The sequence below is a fragment of the Dendropsophus ebraccatus genome, chromosome 8, assembly GCF_027789765.1.
Source record: "Dendropsophus ebraccatus isolate aDenEbr1 chromosome 8, aDenEbr1.pat, whole genome shotgun sequence".
Lineage (NCBI taxonomy): Eukaryota > Metazoa > Chordata > Amphibia > Anura > Hylidae > Dendropsophus > Dendropsophus ebraccatus.
The window spans coordinates 103196808-103215206 of NC_091461.1; the positions used below are offsets into that span (position 1 = coordinate 103196808).

At 42.1% G+C, this 18399-nt stretch overlaps 1 protein-coding gene across 1 annotated transcript in view; it reads right to left on the bottom strand.

Moving 5' to 3' along the window:
- Positions 1-246: 246 nt before the first annotated feature.
- The window catches only part of LOC138800099 (mucin-2-like), a 58756-nt gene continuing 40603 nt past the window's right edge, over positions 247-18399 (bottom strand). Inside the window, exons 17-20 of the mRNA XM_069981906.1 lie at positions 4052-4231; positions 3260-3351; positions 3083-3147; positions 247-998 (exon numbers count right to left, since the gene is read on the bottom strand). Of these exons, the coding sequence (XP_069838007.1) occupies positions 3115-3147; positions 3260-3351; positions 4052-4231 (305 nt within the window). The 3' untranslated portion in view covers positions 247-998; positions 3083-3114. The remainder of the gene's footprint in view (positions 999-3082; positions 3148-3259; positions 3352-4051; positions 4232-18399) is intronic.

Consider the following 18399-nt stretch of genomic DNA (forward strand, 5'->3'; position numbering starts at 1 on the left):
TATCAGTGCCCATACAAATTGAATTGTGGGTATGAACACGTTAGTCGGACACCAGCATTATATTCAGTTGCAGTTTCCTCCTCTGATCTCTTATGGCAATGAGTTTCTATCCACACAATTCCTTTTTGCCGGATGTTTTCTACACCATCACATCATTCCCAGTATTCACACAGTTATATAAGAATATAATAATATATCCCACAATAGCCCCTCTGATCTCCAGCAATAAACTAGAACAGAAATCACTTCAAGCACATGATCATTTATTGTCGCCAATCATTCTGCTTCTTCTTCATTCTATTCATTTTCCCTGATCATAGAATCACTTAGCCGGTTACTACAAAAATAAGACATCTCCATTTTATTAAATTATTGATAAAACAATCGACACATTGTGCAACGAGGTACAAAATTTCTATAAATTAATAACACTGTGATTTTGTAAAATTAGATTAGAAATCATGTAAAACATAGAGATAAAATAGTGATTTCATCCTTCTGGTCATAAACAGCGGCCAGGTCCCAGGATATAACGGTAACATCATCTCATAGAGTCTCTGAGCTCTGCAGCTCTACTCGCTCTGTAGTCTCTGTTACAGTAAGGTTTCTACATTGTAGCAACCTGTAGCAACATATTTTTCCCATGCCAGTTTAAACAGATGTCAGTCAGTAGGTACAAACAGTCATGTGACCATAAACTTCACCTATGGTAGAAAGCTCCACCCAGTTTAAAAAAAATTCATTTGGAAAACGCATCATGGGACAGCTTTTTATATTTCTCTCCTGTAGATTTTGGAATGAGTTGTTACAGGTCTCTTATAGAGGAGGCATCGGTGTAATGTTATGTAATTGTTGGAGTGATCAATTTGACTGGTTCCCATGGAGTCCTATAGCCCAGTAGCTTTGTTGTTCTTGGTTATTTGGTTGTAATCCATGTTCTGTTTAAGATCCTGAATGGGTTTGGAACATGTGGCATAACCGGGAAAGACTAGAAGGCTCTGTAGGGAAATTACGTATAAAGGATTAATAGTGTGCCCAAATAATACCACCATATAATGCCCAAATAATACCACCATATAGTGCCCAAATAATACCACCATATAGTGCCCAAATAATACCACCATATAGTGCCCAAATAATACCACCTTATAGTGCGCAAATTCTACCACCATATAGTGGGCAAATAATACCATGATATAGTGCCCAAATAATACCACCATATAGTGCCCAAATAATACCACCATATAGTGCACAAATTATACTACCATATAGTGCTCAAATAATACCACCATATAGTGCCCAAATAATACCACCATATAGTGCCCAAATACCACCATATAGTGCCCAAATAATACCACCATATAGTGCCCAAATAATACCACCATATAGTGCCCAAATTATACCACCATATAGTGCCCAAATATTACCACCACATAGTGCCAAATCCATAGCACAATATTTTTCCCAAAAAATACCAGTATATAGTCCCCAAATAATACTATTAACATCACAAATAATAGCAGCACATAGTGCATTAATAATACCAGTATATAGTGCCCAAATAATACCACCATGTAGTGCCAAATCCATAGCACAATATTTTCCCAAAATAATAACAGTATATAGTCCCCAAATAATACTACTATTAACATCACAAATAATACTAGCAGATAGTACCCAAGTAATACCAACATATTGTTCCCAAATAATACCAGAAACGACTAAAATAACACCAGCATATAGTGCTAAAATACCAATACTACAAATAGCCAATACAATAACACCATATGCCAGTGCCCGACCAATACCACCATATAGTTTCCAGATAACAATGGTAGAAACAACCAAAATACAACCAAATAATGCATAAATGACTGTACTAATAAATAACCCAAAAAACAATATAACACTACGCCCAAGTAATACTGCCACACAGTGCCCATGTAATGGCAACACCTCCGGTAAAATGTATAATTCAGTCTTATACGTGAATTTTTTGTATGCTTTCTTAAATTGTATTTTTTTTTTTAATTTATCTATTATGCTCAAAAACTTTTGGGAATTTTGTGCAAATTTTCTCACTTCTGCAACTTAAAACTTGAGTACAGCTGCATTAAAAAAAGCAATTTTTAATTTTCGTTTAATAAAACAGTGTCAAAAACTGCTTCACATTCAGGTAGGTTTATAATAAAAAAAATTGCATGCACACTACCTTTAGAAACAATACAAATAATACTGAAATGCAGTGCCCAAATAACAATGCTGTAAAGACTATACACATATAGGGGCTAATTTACTAACAGCAAATTGTCAGGTTTTTGTCCATTTGCCCTGTAGGTTTAGTGTCCTGCCATATTTATGAAAAACATAAAAAACATAATTTTTGTCCAAAAACCCGCCAAGTGGGCGTGTCATGGGTGTGTCCTTTCAAACCCGCCACAACTGACTAATTTATTAACCAAACTGTCATTTTCTGCCTGGTTTGTTAATCTAAAAACCAACCACTTTTATTGTGGCAGGAAGGTCAGGTTTTTCGTTTTGTCCTGTCGAAAACCTTTCAGATCTACTAAGGACATGCGCCACATTAATGGACTTGGCGCATTGTTAGCAAATAGGCCCATTGGAATAAATTGGCCCAATGGAATAAAACAATGCCAATAATACCACTGTGCCCAATAATACAATACTTCTATACACAGTGCGCATGTACTTTCATACAGTGCCAAGATAAAAATACATTATACATACATAAATAACCTAAATAATATATTTCCTTAGCGCCCAAATAGCTTCCTATCATTCTTACAGGTTATGACTTGCCTCAGCCAGTGACTGTCTGGACAGGTATTTCCTGTAGAGGAAGAAGAAGCAGGAAGCAACAGGGACCAGAAGCCACTGGAGCAGCAGCTGCAGGGGATCAGGGCAGGTAAGTACAGTCTGTTAGTTATTTCTAATGCAGCTATATGGTCAGAATACCCCTTTAATATTCTAACTGCCAACACCTAGAATTAACTTGGACTATTTCCCCTTCAATTGGTATTTCTGAAGACCCCATAGATTGCTGGATTTTGTACATACTCACCAACACAGTCACCTCCTGATTCTAAAGAACTATTAATAAGGGCCGTACAGGTTTGTGTATGATGCCTGCAAAAGAAAAAAAGACTTCTCAGCAACACTAGGAAAGATTCATCTTATATCTCAACTTAGACGGGAGTTCAACAGGAGCTGCATGAGTTAATAGTGATCGTATACTTACCAAACAGGCGATTATAGGACCGATAATAAACGCTGCCGCTAATAATCCGAGTATCACCCTGCCATAAACGGGAAACACACCTTCATCGCTCACTAAGGAGGAAAGAGGAGGAGTGACAGAAAAAAATTACTTATTGTTTTTGATAAAAGTATGTGTAGTGACTCCACAAGCAGAGTTGTGAGTGCTGCTCTGGAGTATAATACAGGATGTAACTCATCATCATTACAGGATAAATAATATAATGTAGGATGTTGTAGGGAAATTCTCGGCACTCACGTCTTGCTGCAATCATGTATTTATTTCATACGAATAATGGACGTTGCACGCGTTCCGACCTGACGGCCTTTCTCAACAGCTGTTGAGAAAGGCCGTCAGGTCAGAACGCGTGCAGCGTCCATTATTCGTATGAAATAAATACATGATTGCAGCAAGACGTGAGTGCCGAGAATTTTCCTACAACTTGATATTGTTTTATCTACGAGCACCACGGTACGAGGATTAAGGGTGGAGTGCCGGTATGCAGACTTTGATTTAATATAATGTATGTATACACTGACCCCACTAGGAGAATAGTGAGTGCAGCTCTGGAGTATAATACAGGATGTAATTCAGAACCAGTATTGGATAAGTAATGTAATGTATGTACACAGTGATCCAGCCAGCAGAATAGTGAGTGCAGCTCTGGAGTATAAGACAGGATGTAACTCAGGATCAGTACAGGATAAGTAATGTAATTTAATACTGTGATAATAATTTGGCCTTTCACAATTATAATGTATTAAAGAATGTTACCAGGTGCGGCTCCTCCTGCGGCTGTGGTTGTGGTTGTTGTCGCGGTTGTTGTTGTGGTTGTTTTTGTGGTCGTGGTTTCCCTTGCTGTGGTCCCTGCTCCTCCTCCTGTCACGGTCGTAGCAGTCATACTGGACTTATCCTCTGGAGATAAGGTAGTTACCTGCTGGGTTTGGCCTTTACCTGTAGAATCATCATGTTACATGTTATTACATTATGGCATTGGCATTTATGGTGACTCGAATTCTTTATTACCCACAAAAATGTCCATGTTTGTAGCAACCCCTTCTTCTCATTTTGCTTTGGGATATTTCTATATCTATAGATGCTTTCTGAGTAGATGATATAATGTATTAGTCAGTGGCGTAGCTACAATGAAGGCAGGGAAGGCGACTGCTATGGGGCCCCTGCAGGAAGGGGGCCCGAGGAAGCCTGCCCTGCCTTCATGGTAGGTACTGACATCGGACCATTGTACCCCCAGGGGTCCAGTGAAAGAGGGACCCACTGCACTGTTCAGCCCCCTCACTGTAGTGCCGGGTGAGGGGGCTGAACAGAGGAGCAGGACCTGCCAGACGGCACAGGAGAGGGATGAAGGACCTTTGGGTCATATGACCCAAAGGTCCTCAATACTTCTATGTGAAGATCAGCCCGGACTACAGGAGGAGGAGGGGGGAAGCCTGGGAGCTGTAAGTGCTGTGTATGTGTGTCAGTGAATGTATATATGTATCTGTGGGTATATTTATATGTCAGTATGTGTATGTATCTGTGGCTATATGTGTGTGTATGTCAGCAATGTCTGTAGCACTGGTGTATTTGTGTGTGTTTGTGTATGTCAGTTGTGTGTCAAGTGATTGACAGGTTTGCTCCCAAAGATGTTCTGCAGCAGCTTCTATTAATGCTGGGCTCTAATAAAAGAACCCACCACTAATATATGCTGCATTTTCTTTTTATTTCTGGTTGAGTATTTCTTATTACACTGAGATGATTTCCCTGTGTACAGTCTACTCATGGTGTGTGTATACATCAGCACTAGTGTAATCACATTACAGCATATATATGTGTGTATGTCAGTGGCGTATCTCTATGTACGTTAATGGTGCCTGCGTGTGTATATGTGCGTCATTGTGTGTGTTTGGCAGTGGGGGGGGGGGGGGGGGGGGGGGAGTAGGGGAGCGTACAGGATTCATGGGGCCCCATACAGTTTTTGCTATGGGGCCCCATGAATCCTAGCTACGCCCCTGGTATTAGTGTTATATGGTGTCAGAGTTACAGGGATAATCTTGAGAAAACAGAGAAGATATTCTATTCTGGGATGGGCACTGACACTATGGATTTCCTGGAGTCCACTGATAGACACGTAGAAACATAGAAGATTGTCAGCAGAAGACGACCACTGGGTCCATCTAGTCTGCCCTTTTAGTATTTCCTTTCTTATTATCTTAGGATAGATATATGTTTATCCCAGGCATGTTTAAATTCTGTTATTGTACATTTACCAACCACAGCTGCTGGAAGTTTGTTCCAAGTGTCTACTACTATTTCAGTAAAATAATTTGTTCTCACGTTGCTTCTGATCTATTCCCCCAGATAACCTCTTACTTTGATATTATTCCAGTCCATTGGATGTGATCTAGTAGACAGTAGGAAGCTACCAGAGACCCCTTCCTCATCTATAGGGCCCCAGCAGTATACAATATGCCACTGTTTCCTGTTCTTTCTACTTACCGGAATTGGTGCTAGGTTCAGAGGTGGTGATGGCACTACCGGTTACTACCAACAATGTATTAGGAGACATGGATGTGACGAGGGCCGTGCCTTTAGTCTGAACTGTAGTTATGATTATTTCTCTTGTCCCCGTGCCTATATAACCAGTTGTTAATACATCAGGTGTAGAAATGTTGTAGAGAAACGATTTGGTGGTCATTCTAGATCCTTCAGGACTACTGGATACAGATGAGTTTACACTTGAATCGGGACCAGTGAAAGGTTGTGGAGATCCACCTTCTCCTGGACTAGTTAATGAGACGCCATTTGAAGAAGATCTTGTGGTCTGACCAGCAGTGGAAGAAACATCATATGAAGATGACCCTGTGGTCTGTCCAGGTCCTGGACCTCCACTTGCCCCGGTTACACTAAGATCAGTCGATTTACCACCTTGTAATGTGGATCCGCTAACTCCAGGTTCCTGCGTATTTCCTGATCTAGATATGGTTGTTATTTCAGATCTAGAAACCACCTCTGATCCTGGTGTTGCACCTGCATTAGTTGTGTTGTTCCCAGGTTGTGGAGATCCACCTTCTTCTGGACTAGTTAAGGAGACACCATTTGAAGATCTTGTAGTCTGTCTGGGTCCTACAGGCTGAGTAGTATTAAAGCCTACACCTTCAGCAGTGGAGGAGACGCCATGTGAAGATGACTGTGTGGTCTCTCCAGGTCCTGGAAGTCCACTTGCCCCAGTTATGCTAGGACCAGTTGTTCTACCGCTATGTATTGTGGATCCAGTCACTCCAGGTTCCTGAGTACTTCCTGATCTGGATATGGTTGTTATTTCAGATCTAGAAACCATTTCTGATCCTGGTGTAGCAGATGCATTAGTTGTGTGGTCCACAGGTTGTGGAGATCCACCTTCTCCTGGACTAGTTAAAGAGACTCCATTTGAAGATCTTGTGGTCTGGCTGGGTCCTACAGGCCGAGAAGTATCAAAGCCAATACCTCCAGCAGTAGAAGAGACGCCATGTGAAGATGACTCTGTGGTTTCTCCAGATCCTGGAGGTCCACTTGCCCCGGTTTTGCTAGAACCAGTTGATCTACCACTATGTATTGTGGATCCGGTCACTCCAGGTTCCTGAGTATTTCTTGATCTGGATATGGTTGTTATTTCAGATCTAGAAACCATTTCTGATCCTGGTGTAGCAGATGCATTAGTTGTGTGGTCCACAGGTTGTGGAGATCCACCTTCTCCTGGACTAGTTAAAGAGACTCCATTTGAAGATCTTGTGGTCTGGCTGGGTCCTACAGGCCGAGAAGTATCAAAGCCAATACCTCCAGCAGTAGAAGAGACGCCATGTGAAGATGACTCTGTGGTTTCTCCAGATCCTGGAGGTCCACTTGCCCCGGTTTTGCTAGAACCAGTTGATCTACCACTATGTATTGTGGATCCGGTCACTCCAGGTACCTCAGTATTTCTTGATCTGGATATGGTTGTTGTTTCAGATCTAGAAAGCATTTCTGATCCCGGGCTTGCAGCTGCATTGATTGAGGGATCAGAAGAAGACACACGTTAAAATGGAATAAACCTAATCATGTCTACACACAGAAGACTATACAAGTACTGCTTTGTTATAAAGCTGTACTGCACTATATCGATGTACAGAAGCAATGTTTTGTTAGTTCATTTCCTGGAGTTAGGGAGGATTATTGCATTATTAGACATTCGTCTTGTGGCTTGTTAGTTCCTTCCTCGATAGAAGGTGCCATGCCAAGGCAAGTGATCATATGGTTTTGTCCTTTGTAATTTTAGGGTTAGTAAGTGCGGACACAAAAACATTAGACGCTATACCATAACCAGATTGACAATGATAAGGCTAAGCTGAGGTTCAGAGTCTAAAGAGACCTGTGGTCTTCTCATTAAATCCCTTGTTTCAGAAGAATTTCTGGGTTTCCGAATGGTGGCAACTGTGAGAGGATCTTGAGCAGCAGAACATGATCCGTTCAGCTTATAGAACCAGAACCAGGAGATGTTGTCTATAGTCAGGATCATGTGCAAGATCAGGAACCGTAGCAAAACCAGGAACAGATGAAACCAGGGTAGAACCAGACTCCAAACCAATAGATGTCCCCTGTAGTGTCAACCAGTTGGATCAGAGACAAATCCAGGGGGGAATCAGAGTCCAAACCAGGAGATAGTTGAGGTCCAGGTCCCAGATGAAGAACAGTACCATTACCAGGATAGAACCAGAATTAGAACAAGAGTAGGAACCATTAGATGATACCAAGATTTAGTACCAGAAGAACAGAAAACATCAGGACCAGAGACAGGTGTTAATAATTTAGGCCCAGGACCACAATAAGGAGCGTACAAGCAGAGTATAAGAATGCATTGAGCATCTGGACAAGCCACCGAAGCACCGAGAACAGACAATGCTTAACAAAATCTCAGTGTTAATCCAGGCTGTACATAAACTAGAATGTTTCTGAGATTGAGCTTAAATTGTGTATCAAACAACAGGGTAGATACACTATAGCCGGCCCCCTACAGGCCCCTATGGGCATCTTCCTAACATAATGGGCAACTCTATGAGCAGTTCACAGAGAAGACTGGATATATAGTAAACAATGTGCATTAGTAAGCTTCACTTCACTTCACAATCTAAACTTCAATTATTAGCACTCCTATTAGGGATGGTCCGATCCTGGTTCGGACAGGGTTCGTACGAACCCAAACCCTCCGCAATGATTACCGCTGTCTGCCCGCTCCGTGCAGCGGGTGGATCCAGCGGGAGGAGCGCCTGGAAAACTGGGATACAGCCTATGGCTATATCCCAGTTTTCCAGGCGGTCCTCCCGCTGTATCCGCCTGCTGCACGGAGCGGACAGACAGCGGGAATCCGATGCCGAGCGTTTGGGTTCAGCCGAACCCGAACCTCGGCGGGTTCGGACCATCCCTAACTCCTATTTTACCTGCCCCCCAACAGGTGACTGTCCTGATATTCTGTGTAAAGACAATAGAGGTCCTTGGCCTCAAATAACCCTCTGTACCCAGTGGCTTCTTTGTGATGATAATATATAACATTTATTAGACTGAAAATTTGGTGTTTTCAAGTGTAGGTATAGTTAAAAACATCCACTATTATCCATATATACAATACGTACAGTTGTTCAAGAACTTAAAGGGAACCTGTCACCCCCCGTGCCGGGGTGACAGGCTCCCGACCCCCCGTTAGAGCCCCCTATACTTACCTAATCCCGCCGGGTCCCGCTTCTGGAGGTGGTCGGGTGACGGAGATCTCAGCCGCTGCAGCCCGGCGCGCGCGCTGAGAGATGAGTCCAACACCCATAGAGAATGACAGTAGAGTCCAGCGCTCCGTCATTCTCTATGAGCGTTGGACTCATCTCTCAGCGCGCGCACCGGGCTGCAGCGGCTGAGATCTTCATCACCCAACCGGATCCAGAAGCGGGACCCGGCGGGATTAGGTAAGTATAGGGGGCTCTAACGGGGGGTCGGGAGCCTGTCACCCCGGCACGGGGGGTGACAGGTTCCCTTTAAGGCAGTGTCTAGTTATGCAACCAACTTTTGGGCAATAGTCTCACTTTTGCACTGTTTTTATAACTAGAGGTTGACTGGAATAATTCCCTTGTCACTTTCTCATACTCCAGGTTAGATAGCAGTAAGACAATTGCCCTTATAGTGCTGGTCCTATAGTCCCTATTTTGCAGTTATATCACTGTAGCTGACTGAAAAAACAGCAACATAGGTTTATGGGCTCTCTTACGCTGTTTCTCGGTCCTAGGTCTGTGGAAGTAACAAAGGAATTATTCCAGTCAACCTCTGGTCATAGAAATAGTGAGACAAATGCTCAAAAGGCAATTGCATAACTCCGAACTGCCTTAATTTTTTAAATATTTTAAATATGGATAACAGTGAATGTTTTTACTTAAAAAGGCACTTAAAAACACAACACTTAGGGGTTGATTTATCAAACTGGTGTAAAGTGAAACTGGCTCAGTTGCCCCTAGCACTTTTTATTCCTCACATATGCTTGAAAAATGAAAGGTGTAATCTGATTGGTTGCTAGGGGAAACTAAGAAAAATCTACTTTACACCAGTTTGATAAGTCTCCCTATACCTGGCTACCTGTCCTGATATTGTGGCCACCACTGAATAAGTATCAATTGACACGTCTGCACACTTTATCTGGTCAGGACCCCCAAGCATCCCCTTAAAGGACCTCCAAGTATTTAGCATTACATATTAGCCTGTAATAATGGCAATTCCGATGGCTATAGTCATGTAGGATACATACATGAACCCTACAGGCAATGATTCTGGCTAAAAAGGAATAGCTGCAGTAGGGACCAACACAGATACGACTAGCCACAGCCTCATTTTAGAGCAAAAATAATTATTACTGATAATATATTGTGAAATAAGATGTAAAATCACCATTTGAAGATGATGAGATTGTCACTCCAGGTACAGGAGGACTCGCTGCAACAGGTGTACTTTTTGGGCTTCCATTTGGACCAATGGTGCTAACACCACTTGAAGGTTTTGTAACGATACCAGGATTTTGTGAACCACTTATTCCAGGTGTTCCTCCAGATCTAGATGTGGCTATAGTACCTGTTACACCACCTAAAGCTCCCGTATTCAAGCCAGGATATGGAGTTGTTAAAAAGTTGCTAGAGACGCCATTTGAAGATGACTCTGTGGTCTCTCCAGGTCCTGGAGGTCCACTTGCCCCAGTTATGCTAGGACCAGTTGTTCTACCACTATGTACTGGGGATCCAGTCACTCCTGGTTCCTGAGTATTTCCTGATCTGGATATGGTTGTTATTTCAGATCTAGAAACCACTTCTGATCCTGTTGTTGCAGCTGCATTAGTTGTGTTGTCCCCAGGTTGTGGAGATCCACCATCTCCTGGACTAGTTAAGGAGACTCCATTTGAAGATCTTGTGGTCTGGCTGGGTCCTACAGGCCGAGAAGTATTAGCACCCACATCTTCAGCAGTAGAAGAGACGCCATATGAAGATGACTCTGTAGTTTTTCCAGGTCCTGGAGATCCACTTTCCCCGATTCCACTAGGACCAGTCGATCTCCCACTATGTATTGTGGATCCGGTCACTCCAGGTTCCTGAGTATTTCTTGATCTGGATATGGTTGTTATTTCAGATCTAGAAAACATTTCTGATCCCGAGCTTGCAGCTGCATCGATTGAGGGATCAGAAGAAGACACAAGTTAAAATTGAATAAACCTAATCATGTCTACACACAGAAGACTGTACAAATACTGCTTTGTTATAAAGCTGTACTACGCTATATATCGATGTACAGAAGTAATGTATTATTAGTTCATTTCCTGGAGTTAGGGAGGATTGAGGATGATCCTTTTCACCACAGATTATTGCAATATTAGACATTTGTCTTGTGGCTTGTTAGTTCCTTCCTCGATAGAAGGTGACATGTCAAGGCAGGTGATCATATGCTTTTGTCCTTTGTAATTTTAGGGTTAGTAAGTGCAGACACAAAGACTTTAGACTGTATACCATAACCAGATTAACAATGATCAAGCTAAGCCGAGGTAGAGAGTCTAAAAAATCCTGTGGTCTTCACATTTAATCTCTTTCTGCAAAAGGATTTCTGGTTTGCGAATGGTGGCAACTATGTGAGGATCTTGAGCAGCAGAACAAGAACCGGTCAGTTGATAGAACCAGAATCAGGAGATATTGTCTATAGTCAGGACCATGTGCAAGATCAGGAACCGTAGCAAAACCGGAAACAGATGATACCAGGGTAGAACCAGACTCCAAACCAATAGATTTCACCTGTAGTGTCAACCAGTTGGATCAAAGACAAATCCAGGAGGAAACCAGAGTCCAAACCAGGAGATAGTTGAGTTCCAGGTCCCAGTTGAAGAACAGTACCATTACCAGGATAGATCCAGAGTTAGAACAAGAGTAAGAACCATTAGATGATACCAAGATTCAGTACCAGAAGATGGAACAGGAAACATCAGGACCAGAGAAAAGTGTTAGTAATGTAGGCCCAGGACCACAATAAGCAGTGTACAAGCAGAGTATAAGAACGCATTGAGCATCTGGACAAGCCACGAAGCACCGAGAACAGACAATGCTTCACGAAATCTCAGTGTTAATCCAGGCTGTACATGAACTAGAATGTTTCTGAGATTGAGCCTAAATTGTGTATCAAACAACAGGGTAGATGAACTATAGCCTGCCCCCTACAGGCCCCCATGGGCATCTTCCTAACATAATAGGCAACTCTATAAGCAGCTCACAGAGAAGACTGGATATTTAGAAAACAATGTGCATTAGTAAGATTTTAAATCTATATGGTGCTATCTGAACTTCAATTATTAGCACCCCTATATTACCTGCCCCCCAACAGGTGACTGTCCTGATATTCTGTGTAAAGACAATAGAGGTCCTTGGCCTCAGATAACCCTCTGTCCCCATTAACATTTATTAGTCTTGTTTAAAATGAACTATACATTTGGTGTATTTAAGTGTAGGTATAGTTAAAAACATCCACTGTTATCCATATATACAATACGTACAGTTGTTCAAGAACTTAAGGCAGTGTGGAGTTATGCAACCAACTTTTGGGCAATAGTCTCACTTTTGCACTGTTTTTATAACTAGAGGTTGACTGGTATAATTCCCTTGTCACTTTCCCAAACTCCGGTTAGATAGCAGTAAGACAATTGCCCTTATAGTACTGGTCCTATAGTCCCTATTTTGCAGTTATATCACTGTAGCTGATTGAAAAAACAGCAACATAGTTTTATGGGCTCTCTTACGCTGTTTCTCGGTCCTAGGTCTGTGGAAGTAACAAAGGAATTATTCCAGTCAACCCTGGTCATAGAAATAGTGAGACAAATGCTCAAAAGGCAATTGCATAACTCCAAGCTGCCTGAATTTTTAAAATATTTAAAATATGGATAATAGTGAATGTTTTCACCGAAAAAGGCACTTAAAAACACAACACTCAGGGAAAGATTTATCAAACTGGTGTAAAGTGAAACTGTCTTAGTTGCCCCTAGCAACCAATCAGATTCCACTTTTCATTCCTCACATATGCTTTGAAAAATGAAAGGTGTAATCTGATTGGTTGTTAGGAGCAACTAAGAAAATTCTACTTTACACCAGTTTGATAAATTATCCTATAGGCATAGGTAACAGGCTACCTGTCCTGATATTGTGAATAAGTATCAATTGCCACGTCTGCACACTTTATCTGGTCAGGACCCCCAAACATCCCCTTAAAGGACCCCCAAGTATTACATATTAGCCTGTAATAATGGCAATACCGATGGCTATAGTCATGTAAGATACATACATGGACCCTACAGGCAATGATTCTGGCTAAAGAGGGATAGCTGCAAAAGGGGCCGACTCAGATAGGACTAGCCACAGCCTCATTTTAGAACAAAAATAATTATTACTGATAATATATTGTGAAATAAGATGTAGAATCACCATTTGAAGAGGATGGGATTGTCATTCCAGGTACAGAAGGACTCACTGCAACAGGTGTACTTTTTGGACTTCCATTTGGACCAGTGGTGGAAGCACCACTTGAAGGTCCTGTAACCATACCGGGATTTTGAGAACCACTTATAGAGGATTCCCCTCCAGATCTAGATGTGGGTATAGTACCTGTTACACCACCTGAAGCTCCCGCATTCGAGCCAGTTCTTGGAGCTGTTGGAGGGTCACTAGAGACACCATGTGAAGATGACTGTGTGGTCTCTCCAGGTCCTGGAAGTCCACTTGCCCCGGTTTTGCTAGAACCAGTTGATCTACCGCTATGTATTGTGGATCCGGTCACTTCAAGTTCCTGAGTATTTCTTGATCTGGATATGGTTGTTATTTCAGATCTAGAAACCACTTCTGATCCTGGTGTTGCAGCTGCATTAGATGTGTTGTCCCCAGGTTGTGGAGATCCACCTTCTCCTGGACTAGTTAAGGAGACTCCATTTGAAGATCTTGTAGTCTGGCTGGGTCCTACAGGCTGAGAAGTATTAAAGCCCACACCTTCAGCAGTGGAAGAGATGCCATGTGAAGATGACTCTGTGATTTCTCCAGGTCCTGCAGTTTCATTTGCCCCGGTTACGCTAGGACCAGTCGATCTACCACTATGTATTGTAGACCCAGTCACTCCCTGTTCCTGAGTATTTCTGGATCTGGATATGGTTGTTATTTCAGATCTAGAAAGCATTTCTGATCCCGGGCTTGTAGCTGCATTGGTTGAGGGATCAGAAGAAGACACACGTTAAAACTGAAGAAACCTGATCATGTCTACACACAGAAGACTATACAAGTACTGCTTTGTTATAAAGCTGTACTGCACTATATCAGTGTACAGAAGCAATGTATTGTTAGTTAATTTCCTGGAGTTATGGAGGATTAAGGATTTTCCTTTTCACCACAGATTATTGTGTTATTAGATATTCATCTTGTGGCTTGTTAGTCCCTTCTTCTATAGAAGGTGACATGCCAAGGCAGGTGATCATATATGGTTATGTGTTTTGTAATTTTAAGGTTAGTAAGTGCGGACACAAAAACATTAGACTTTATACCATGACCAGATTGACAATGATCAGGCTAAGCCTAGGTACAGAGTCTAAGAAATCTTGTGGTCTTCACATTTAATCTGTTCCTGCAGAAGGATTTCTGGGTTTCCCAATGGTGGCAATTGTGAGAGGATCTTGAGCAGCAGAACAAGAACCGGTCAGCTTATAGAACCAGAACCAGGAGATTTTGACTATAGTCAGGACCAGGTGCAAGATCTGGAACCGGGAACAGATGAAACCAGGGTAGAACCAGACTCCAAACCAATAGATGTCCCCTGTAGTGTCAACCAGTTGGATCAAAGACAAATCCAGTAAAAAAACAGAGTCCAAATCAGGAGATAGTTAAAGTCCAGGTCCCAGATAAAGAGCAGTACCATTACCAGGATAGAACCAGAGTTAGAACAAGAGCAAGAACCATTAGATGATACCAAGATTTAATACCAAGAGACAAGTGTTTGTAATTTAGGCCCAGGACCACAATAAGGAGAGTATAAGCAGGCTGTACATGAGCTCGAATGTTTCTAGGATGAAGCCTAAATTGTGTATTTAACAACAGGGTAGATAAACTATAGCCTGCCCTCTACAAGCCCCTACTGGCATTTTCCCTACATTATCGGCAATTCTATGAGCAGCTCAAAGAGAAGACTTGATATAAAGCAAACAATGTGCAATAGTAAGATTTTAAATCTATATGGTGCCATCTAAACTTCAATTATTAGCACTCCTTTATTACCTGCCCCCCAACATGTGACTGTCCTGATATTCTGTTCAAAGACAATAGAGTCCCTCAACCCTCTCTACTCAGTGGCTTCTTTGTGATGATAATATATCATTTTTATCAGTCGTGTTTAAAATGAACTGAAAATAAAGTGTTTTTAAAGGTGTTTGCCACTTTGTAGGAAAATTGTTTTGTGTGTAGTATAGGTAAGTGTATTGACATTACATACTGACAGCAACTCACTGTGTACCTCATAGAGCTAAAATCAGACTCCCCTCCTCCAGGCTGTGCTTTCCTGCTCTGTGGTGAGTCTGTCCATAAGATGGCCGACATGGAGGAGCATGTGACCATGCCCCGCCCCCAGTGTCCACCACTGAGCCTATACATGCCTATGGAGTACACTGGGGGTGGGGCATGGTCACATGCTCCTGCATATCAGCTCTCTTATGGACAGCCTTCACAGAGAGAAGAACAGCACAGCCTGGAGGAGGGGAGTCTGATATTAGCTGTATGAGGTACACAGGGAGCTGCTGTCAATATATACAGTGAGTAAACTTACTAATACTGTACACTGAAGTATTTTACTATAAAGTGGCCAGCCCCCTTGAAGTGCAGGTATAGTTTAAATATCCACTGTTATCCATGTATACAATACATACAGTTATTCAAAAACTTAAGGCAGTGTGGAGTTTTGCAACAGCCTTTTGTGGCAATTGTTTAACTTTTGCATTGTTTCTATAACTAGAGGTTGACTGAAATAATGTCACTTCCACAGACCTCGGTTATATAGCAGTAAGACAATCGCTTTATAGTGCTGGTCCTATAGTCCAGATTCCACCTTTCATTTTGCAAAGAGTCTGTGAGGAATGAAAAGTGGAACCTGATTGGTTGCTAGGGGCAACTGAGCCAATTCTGCTTTACACCAGTTTTATAAATCTCCCCCTTAACCCCTTAACGACCGTGGGCGTATATTTACGCCCTGTGGTCGGTAAGGGTAATCAGAGCGGGGCCGCGCTGAGACCCCGCTCTGAAGCGCCGTGGTCCAGGGTGCCGCATGTAGCCCGGGACCACAGCTATTAGCGGGCATGATCCGATCGCTGTGCCCGCTAATAAGGTAATCAGATGCAGCTGTCAAAGATGACAGCTGCATCCAATTACCTGATGCAGCCGTTCCCTGGTGTTTAGTGGTGGAGATCGCCCCTTGGGACGTTGTCCCGGAGGAGCGATCCCCATGTCTGCTGCTGGCCGGAGTCTGCGCTGTAATGGCGCTGATCCCGGCTCGGCACTCGGTTGCTTCCGTCTGTATGTATGCTGTATTACTATATACAGCATAGATCAATGAGAGATCAGTGTACTTATACTAGAAGTCCCCCAGGGGGCTTCTAGTAAAAGTGTAAAAAAAAAATATAAGGTGTTGTTATTAATAAAAAGCCCCCTCCACTAATAAAAGTTTGAATTACCCCCCTTTTCCCATGTTATAAATAAAAATAAATAAACATATTTAGTTTTTCCGCATGCGTAACCGCCCGAACTATTAATTTATCACATTCCTGATCTTGCACGGTAAACAGCGCATTGCAGCGCAAAAAAATCCCAAAGTGCAAAATTGCTCATTTTTGGTCGCATAGAATCCAGAAAGATTGTAATAAAAAGCGATCAAAAAGTCGCACATGCGCAATCAAGGTACCGATAGAAAGAACACATCATGGCGCAAAAAATAAAAACAAACAGCCCCATAGACCTAAGGATAAAAGCGTTATAAGCATGGGAATGGAGCGATTTTAAGGAACATATTTTTGTTAACAATGGTTTGAATTTTTTACAACCCATCACATACAAGAAAAGTTATACATGTTACATATCGTTTTAATCGTAACGACTTGAGGAACATATATGACAAGTTTTACGCCAGGTCGAATGGCGTAAAAACAAATACCCCCCAAATAAACAAAATACATTTTTGAATTTTTTCCTGCTTTTGCAATGCACTTTATGAAAAAATTCAGCCTTTCATTGCAAAGTACAATTAGTGGCTCAAAAAATAAGTGCTCATGTGGGTTTCTAGGTGAAAAATTGCAAGTGCTATGGCCTTTTAAGCACAAGGAGGAAGAAACAGAAACGCAAAAAACGAAATTGGCCCGGTCCTTAAGGGGTTAATGTCTGTTTCATTTTAGACAAGACTGGTAAAAGTTTTATTTTATCATCACAAAGGAGCCACTGGAGAAAGAATAGTATCTAAGGTCAAGGTCCTCTATTGTCATTTAATAAAAAAAAATACCTTCCAGCTATAGGCATAGGTCACAGGCTACCTGTTCTGATATTGTGGCCACCACTGAATGAGTATCAACTGCCACATCTGCACACTTTCTCCAGTTATGACCCCCAAGGATCCCCTAACAGGACCCTTGGTACTTAGCATTACATATTAGCCTGTAATAGTGCAAATAACGATGGCTATAGTCATGTAAGATACATACATGGAGGCTACAGGCAATCATTCTGGCTAAAGAGGGATAGCTGCAAAAGGGGCCAACTCAGATAGGACTAGCCGCAGTCTCATTTTAGAGCAAGAATAATTATTACTGATAATATATTGTGAAATAAGATATAGAATCACCATTTGAAGAGGATGGGATTGTCATTCCAGGTAAAGAAGGACTCACTGCAACAGGTGTACTTTTTGGACTTCCATTTGGACCAATGGTGTAAGCACCACTTGAAGGTCCTGTAACCATACTGAGATTTTGAGAACCACTTATGGAGGATGCCCCTCCAGATCTAGATGTGGCTATAGTACCTGTTACGGCACCTGAAGCTCCAGTATTCGAGCCAGGACTTGGAGTTCTTGAAAGGTCACTGGAGATGCCATGTGAAGATGACTTTGTAGTCTCTCCAGGTCCTGGAGGCCCACTTGCCCCACTTACACTGCGACCAGTAGATCTACCACTATGTACTGTGGATCCAGTCACTCCAGGTTCTTGAGTATTTCTTGATCTGGATATGGTTGTTATTTTAGATCTAGAAACCACTTCTGATCCTGGTGTTGCAGCTGTATTAGTTGTGTTGTCCCCAGGTTGTGGAGATCCACCATCTTCTAGACTAGTTAAGGAGACTTCATTTGAAGATCTTGTAGTCTGGCTGGGTCCTACAGGCTGAGAAGTATTAAAGCCCACACCTTCAGCAGTAGAAGAGACGCCATGTGAAGATGTCTCTCGAGAAACCGTTTCTGATCCCGGGCTTGCAGCTGCATTGGTTTTGGGATCAGAAGAAGACATGAGTTAAAAAGGAATAAACCTGATCATGTCTACACACAGAAGA